At 40.7% G+C, this 7,497-nt stretch overlaps 1 protein-coding gene across 1 annotated transcript; it reads left to right on the plus strand.

The window, feature by feature from the left end:
* The first annotated feature begins 1,205 nt into the window (after positions 1–1,205).
* Positions 1,206–5,358, plus strand: LOC118974785 (carcinoembryonic antigen-related cell adhesion molecule 21-like). The gene is made up of 3 exons (XM_037028395.1): positions 1,206–1,287; positions 2,175–2,525; positions 5,078–5,358. Exons 1-3 carry the CDS (start codon positions 1,224–1,226, stop codon positions 5,356–5,358), a joined length of 696 nt encoding a protein of 231 aa, XP_036884290.1. The 5' UTR covers positions 1,206–1,223.
* The last annotated feature ends 2,139 nt before the right edge of the window (positions 5,359–7,497 follow it).

The raw sequence follows: 7,497 nt of genomic DNA on the forward strand, positions 1-7,497 counted from the left end.
CTACACAGAGCATTTGAGAACATGAAGAAGACTGGATTCCAGCTCGGTTTCCGTGTTAGAAACAGAAATAAGCCTCAATTTTGATGACATCTGGGTATGTTTCTGAGGTGAAGAGAGACCCAAGACCAATTCACCACAGAGGCCAATGGGGGCGTAAGTGGCTCATCCTCTCAGAGATATATGAGCCCCATCAGCCTTGCTTTAGCAAGTGTACCCTACAGGTCAGTAAGAGCAACCTGTCCTGAGAGCTTATTAGATGTAGTGTCTCTGATCCACTGCACCTCTGCATTTCAAAATTTGCAGTTGAACAAAATCTGGAGTCTTCCTCTGTGCACAGAAGAGCAGGAGAAAGTGGTTCTATCTTCTTGTCAAGAGATACCGTCTTGCATGGCACCCACAGTAGTGGGACAGATGCTGAAGCTACGGGTTTGAGGTGTCACCTGGGCATTGTAATCTTTCCAAAGTTTCACAGGTGATCTGATGCATAGTAGGGGTGGCAGTGGTGATATACCTGTGGTAGGTTTTTCTTCTTTTAATAAATATTTTATTTATTACTTTTAGAGGGAGAGGAAGGGAGAGAGAAGAAGAGGAAAACATCAATGTGTGGTTGCTTCTCATGTGGCCCCCCTGGGGGCCAATGCATATGCCCACACTGGAAATTTAACCAGCAACCCTTTGGTTCACAACCTGCGCTCAGTCCACTGAACTACACCTGCCATGGTGAAATTTTTCTGTTTTAGCTCAAGAACTGCTGCTCTGAAGGGAAAATTTGAATGTGATAGAAAGAAACTGTGGGAAAGGCCAATGTGCCCCTGACAGGGAGCTGTGGAGAATACCCAAAATCCTGACAACCCTGGCTTCTGCTTTTTCAAACTCAGCATGACAGTGAATAATTGTGAGTGTTTATATGCATGTGCACATCGGTGTAATATTGAGAGATCTCAGGAGTTCCCAGGGAACCAGATTATAGAAGGGCAGTACTGGTTAGAAGTGATAAGGGAGGCAGGATGAGGGCATGTGGTGGGAGGGTCCTACACACAGACCCTGCCCCCAGCTCACATAACAAGAATAGTAAACATGCCCCAGGATAAAGCTTAGTGCACAGGTAGGACACACAGTAGACTGCACCATTCTGGACAAAGGTGCCTATGAACCTCAACAAACCTCAATCTTCTCTCAAAAAAACCCCAAAAACAACAGTTACGGAGGAGACAGCAGGCACCATGTTATCCCTGTCAGTCTCTACCCACACAAGACTTGTCCACTGGCAAGGGCTCCTGGTGGCCGGTAAGTAGAAGACAACTCCTTGGGGTAGACTAAGGATTTGACACACAGACTGGCTGGAATCTTCTGAAGAGGCCAGTGTTCTGAGCTAAGAGGGAAGGCTTGTTTGGAAATGAGGTTGAAGGGAAAAGGAGCAGAGTAGGATGAGGAAGGGGGCACAGTGAGAGGAAAATCTTGTAATCTGGAAGTGGTGAAAGGCAGGAAAACCTCAATTGCTGTTTATTTCCTATTATTCATCATTGAGTATTGAATTATGAAAATTGATGATAATAATAATAATACCGATTTATGTCACGAAACACTAGAAAAAAACTTATCTAGGGCTGCTAGACATGGTCTTTACCACCAACTTCAGAAATGGTTGAATGCACCCCAGAATGTATAAGCCTGGAGTTTCTCACTCACACAACTCCGAGTACTTGCAGCCTGTTGAAGTTACTGGAGGAACAAGATCAAATGAGGCCCTGCTTTCATTGACCCCATGTTCTATGGAGAAGAGAGGGAAAATGAAGGATCTAGATGTGATGTCATGTACTCACAAGCGCCATCAAAAATGCAGAGAAGGGTCTGATCTAAAAGTGGAGACAGAGGATCTTTAGAGAAGGTAGTCAGGAAAGGTGTTTTCAAAGATGCCTCTGAGTATCAGAAGGAGTCTGAGCACAGTGAGGGGGAGAGCAGAAAAACACCTGGAAAAGAGTATTTGAAACAGAGAAGATAAGAGTTGCAGAGATACTCAAGTAATGAGGGGTCATGCTCTTGACTTTGAGCATGGGAGACACGAACATGCAGTCAAAGGCTGAGAGATAAAGAAACAAGCTCAGGATTCAGGGTCTTGTCTTCCCTTCACAACACTTGCATACAAACATAGATTTTTTTTTCTTATTTTCTAGTCTCACTCTTCAACTTCTGGTGCCAGCCCATCACAGCTCAACTTGCTATTGCGTCTACCTATGCTCCTGAAGGGAAAGATGTGGTTCTACGTGTCCTCAATAAGCCTGCCAATCCTTCAGTCCTCATGTGGTACAAGGGGGAAGGCACAGACATAAAGAATATACTAGCATTTCAAACAGAAAAGCCAGGAATGTATTCAAAAGATCGTGCATTTGGACGAGTGGTATTAAAACAAGATTGGTCCTTGCTGATAAAGAAGGTCACCAAAGCTGATGAAGGAATGTACACTATAGTAGTTTACTTTAAAAATTCAGCTAAAGAAATAGGATTTGGAAAACTTACTGTATATGGTGAGTAATTGCTCTCTGACCTATTGGTGTTGGGTGGGGTGACTTCTGCTTCACACAACAGGACTGATAATCCTGTCTGCATCCCCCTCTGCATTTTGTTTCAGGTTGGATTTGACATTTAATGCAGGAATACACAGTGTAGACAAACTTCCTAAGATCTTAGTTCCCTTCCCAAATTCCAGCCCTGCAGACAGTTGAAGCAGACAAGAGTACTACTAAGATGGAAGTAACTCAGAAGAGTGAGACTTGTCTTAATTAATCATCCTGAGCACCTGCCTAAGAACTTGACCCTGAGAATGACCCTGATGTGCTAGGTCATAGCATGGTCTGAGAGGCCTCCTGAAATTCTTCCCAAGCTCAGTTCAGAAACCACTCTCCAGAACACTTTCCCAGGGATCTTGACTCCAGGGAGTCTCCTGAGCCTGTACTAGCTTGGGGTTACCCTCCTGTGAAAGGCTGAGTGTGTAATGGTTTAACAGGTGCCCAAGTCACAAGGCTCTGGTGCTGGTCACCAGTTGTGGCTCAGGCCCAAAAGCCACATCTTGGCAAAAAAGAAATTCAGTATTATCTGGGTCTGTGTGTGGAAAGAACAGTTAGACAATGTTCTTGTATATAACTGACTGTCCTGGGGGACTTAGGAAGGTTCAGAAAAAGTCAGCAACAGCAGAAAGAAACTGAGAAAAAAGAAGATGCTCCTGGAAGGTCCTCATTCACCAGGGATCAGCCCAGAGGATTCTCCCTCAATGAATTGGTGCAGATACTTTTTGTGTTAGGTATCCTCAGCTAATAGGAATACACCTTGTTCCATGCAGTGAATAAAAAAATAAAGAAAGAAAAATAATTTATTTTTTTCTTTAGAACCAGATTACCTGCAGTAACAATCAGAGTTACTGCATAGCACTCCTTCTCAGGTGGCCTATCCTGGCTCATTTGACTCACACTCACCTTGAAAGACCTGACATACGTGTTGGCCCAGAGGCCTGAGTAGTCAACTGACAACCGACTTTCCCCTGGGTGTTATGCGTTACTTATGCACAAACCCAGCCTCTGGGATGTCCTGGGAAATGGTGCCTCATAGAAACACACTTCAGCTGGCTGATGGAAATCTGTGCAGCTGGAAAGAAACAGGCTTTCTTGTCAACCAGGCAGTTAGGGGGCCTGTGAAGAAGCAGAATTACAGGGGTGTATCTGACTCCCAGGCTTATGTCTTTCCTTACCCAAACACTGATGCTTAAATGACACCTGGGAAAGTCTGTACTTTTTCCCAAACGTATAGCTGGAGGTCATACATTGTTTCAGGACCCACATTCCCATTCATTTTCTAGTGATGAACAGACCTCCTGGGTTCTTTCAAGGACTCAAGTTGACTGAGATGGAAGAGGAGCCAACTCTGGTTGGGTTTTGGAGAGACAGAAGGTACTAAACAGGGCAATTTTTATTTTCTTACCTGCAGAGCAAAGTTAACCACACCCAACATCACAAGCAACTAAGTCAACCTGGAGAGTTTTGACTTTCATTTTTGTAAATAATAGTGATGTTGAGCATTTTTTCTGTGACTTTTGGCCTGATGTTTATATTTTCTGGAGAAATGTCTATTGAAGTGTTTTGTTCATTTCTAAGTCAGTTTATATGTAATTTTGTGGTGATTGTTGATTTGCACATGATATTTTATATGTTCTAGATATTAACGTTTTATTTGCCATATGATTTGAAAACTATTTTCTCCCATTTCATAGGTCACCTTTCAACTTGTGTTTTTGATGAAGAAAAAGTTTTCATTTTGACAATATACCAATTGTTTACTTTTAACCTTTCTTCTTAGTGTCATATTTATAAAATTAATTGCTAAATCAATGTCATAATTCTTCTCCCTATCCTTTCTCTAAGCATCTTTTAGTTTTAGGTGTAACCTTTAGCATTTCATTTCTTTGACTGAATTTTTGTGTGTGGTGTCAGACAACGACTCATGTCACTTGTCCGCATGCAGATATTGCTGTGCAACCTGTTTGTTGAAAAGGGTGACTTTTCTTCATTGAGCAGTCTTTACTGCCTAATAACTTATTTAACAAAAGCTAAATACTTTTCCACTTACTATAAACTTCCTTGGCTCCACAAATGGACATGGTGGTAAACCTGCCTTCCACAACGTGTATAAAAGTTTAACTAACGAGCAGAACCTGATGTTTTGTGAAAAAAGAAATTCTAGGAAAAAATCAATAAAAGCTCACGAGTGAAAAAAATCTATCCGATGATGAGGTTATGGCATGTATGGGCGGGGAAGGGGTTTTGTGAGCTGCTAACACAAATGACTGGGGGAATATGAATGGAATTATACTGGGGTTATATGGGGGCAGAGACTAGCTGCAACTCTCTCCTTACATAATTTTACCTGAACTTAGACAATTTTGCTTCTTTAAATGTTGGGAACATACTCTGGTGGCCATTACATAGCTAGCTCACTGTGGCCTGTGAGTTGCTGAGATCTGAGTAAGTAGTGTGGCTCCATGTATTAAGCCCATTCTTAAACAGTTGCATTCTCTGTTTCTCCACAGAGCCTGAATTAGTGGTCTCCCTTGAAGCCAGCAACACCACAGTCACAGAGAATAAGGATAGTGTGGTCTTGACTTGCAAAACAAATGCACTCTTCGTCTACTGGTTGTTCAAGGGCATGGATCTGAAGCTCAATAAGCGGATGAAGATATCTGAAGATTACCAAAGCCTCACTATAAACCCTGTGAAGAGGGAAGATGCTGGGATTTATTGGTGTGAAGTTGCCAACCCCGTGGGGTTTACTGAAAGTTGGCCTGTTACACTGAATGTGAAATTTCAATGACACTCCTTTCATTCCATATGTTATTAGGTTCCAAATAAAAAGTTTTGCAGCATTATAATAGATATTTTGAAGATTACTACTTCTTAAAATATTTGCACTGCATCAATTAACACTCAAAATGTGAGTACACATTGTCATTATTGTTGAATTAAGGTCATATTTCAGACAATTTTCATCTCAGGTTAGTCTCATTTGTACCATGTCCACAGTGGAGGTGACATTGTGTCCTTCAGAGGACAAGCACTGGACCTGTGATAACCAGTGGGAGCAGGTGATGAGTTCATAGAATCTGATCTCTGTCCTTCTTCATGTAAACATATGGAGTGTCCATACCTGGACACAGTTGTATGCACTGGGAATAGACAAGAGGACACTTGCACGAGTAGCAATACTGATCTTATTCTTTCTCTTTCTTTCAAAAGATTTATAAAGCCTTGAGGATTCTTACTTATATGTCAGTAAAATTATTTCCACAACTACAATACATTTCTGTACCTTTTGTTAGTAATATCTAATTGGAAGCTTTGGTAATAAAACCAAAACTTTAGCTCATATTTCCTAGTTCAGACCAATGCCCATGGAATTAGAAGTGATCTCAAGCCTTATGAAACTAAGTTTGACCTCCTTGGTCTGTGGTATCTCTTGGAGAAGAGGACACCACCCAGAGCTAAAGAGAATTTCTCAGTGTGAAGCTTTCTGACCTCAGGTGACTGTGAAAACTTTCATCTTATGTTTTATTTTAAAAAAAAACCTTCATCAGAGAAAAATATGTGGTGAAATACAGTTGCTCTGCACTTAGGTAACTATTAAGGCCAAATCAGGTGTCACCAGCCCAGTCCTCCCTAATCCCATCTACTCCTTTCTAGGACTTACTCAAATGTCACAGAGACATGGAGGTTTTCCCTGACCGTCTTACATAAAAAAGTAATCCCCCACCCAACCAATCTACTATCTCTACTGCATCCCTACTGATTCTCTACTGATTTCTCTTTAGAGCAATTGTCACATCAGGAAAGCTTTGGGAAGTCTCTCTTGAATTAATCATTCAACTGCTTTAAACACTACACTCTCATTTCTAGTCTGTTTTCTTTCCATGTCCCTCTCTCAATTGAGGCATTGTCCCTTCAAACCATTCATAGTGTGGACTCAACCTCCCTGGAGTTTGTCTTATCATGGCAAGTGGGCGGCAAAGCCACTGAAGCTCTTGACTTTACAATTTGAGCCTTTCAATATCACTTTCTCCCACCCTTATTCTCTCTTAGTATCAATCCAGATTCAAGTGCCTGGGAAGCTAGCTCTTCTATTGCAGGGAGATCATCTTCCCAATTCCACTACATTTAGTGGGTTTGCTTCAACCACCCTAGCTGTCCTCTAGGGCCCAGAGCACAAACCCTGGGCAGGATGATGCAGAGACCACTCCACAGAAACAAAGAATAATCTGCTTTGGGTTTTAAAATATTTAATTTTACGTTCTTATTTGGTCTTCTATCTACTGCAATAGATGCTATGCAAATAGACTGTTGAAGAAGTTATTTCTGAATTACAAATATTTTCAATGTATAAGGATCTTTTCATTTATTAGTATGGACAAAGGCAAGTAATTCATTGATTATACATATTTAGTTTTATTTTTAAACCACATATGCACACATGGTTCGTGAAGCTTCTTCTTTTTAAAGCACCATTTGATATTTTTACCATGTGAACAATAAGGTTTATTTCATGGCAGCCACAATCATTCTCATCAGTAGCATAAAAGAATTTCAATCGTATGTGTACACATCAATATTAAGTATGTTGTTGACTCATCCTTTAGATATGTTATCAATAGATTTAGCAAAGATAACATTATTTTATTTATAAAATAGTGGCCATTAATGAACTAAAATTGGGTTAGTTTTTGTTATATTTTAATTTGTGTAAGTCCATTAATTTGAGGAATTATTGTAAACCAATTCTAATTATTTCCAGGAGAGATGGGCATAGAGACATCAATACAGAGAGACACAACCAATGACCAGATTGTTTACTTTCAAAAGTAATTAATATTTCTGAGGAGACTGGGAACATCTCAGGGCTTTCCAATGTCTCAGGAAAAAAAAAAGAAGAAGTTAAAATATAGAGAAAAGCAATCTCATG

This window comes from Sturnira hondurensis, unplaced genomic scaffold (assembly GCF_014824575.4).
Source record: "Sturnira hondurensis isolate 20B ecotype Veracruz unplaced genomic scaffold, ASM1482457v3 Scaffold0019854, whole genome shotgun sequence".
Taxonomy (NCBI): domain Eukaryota; kingdom Metazoa; phylum Chordata; class Mammalia; order Chiroptera; family Phyllostomidae; genus Sturnira; species Sturnira hondurensis.

Coding starts and splice junctions, on each gene's coding strand:
- LOC118974785 (XM_037028395.1), top strand. CDS start 1,224: ATGTTATCCCTGTCAGTCTCTACCCACACAAGACTTGTCCACTGGCAA. Junction 1,288..2,174: donor GCAAGGGCTCCTGGTGGCCG/GTAAGTAGAAGA, acceptor CTTATTTTCTAG/TCTCACTCTTCAACTTCTGG. Junction 2,526..5,077: donor TGGAAAACTTACTGTATATG/GTGAGTAATTGC, acceptor GTTTCTCCACAG/AGCCTGAATTAGTGGTCTCC.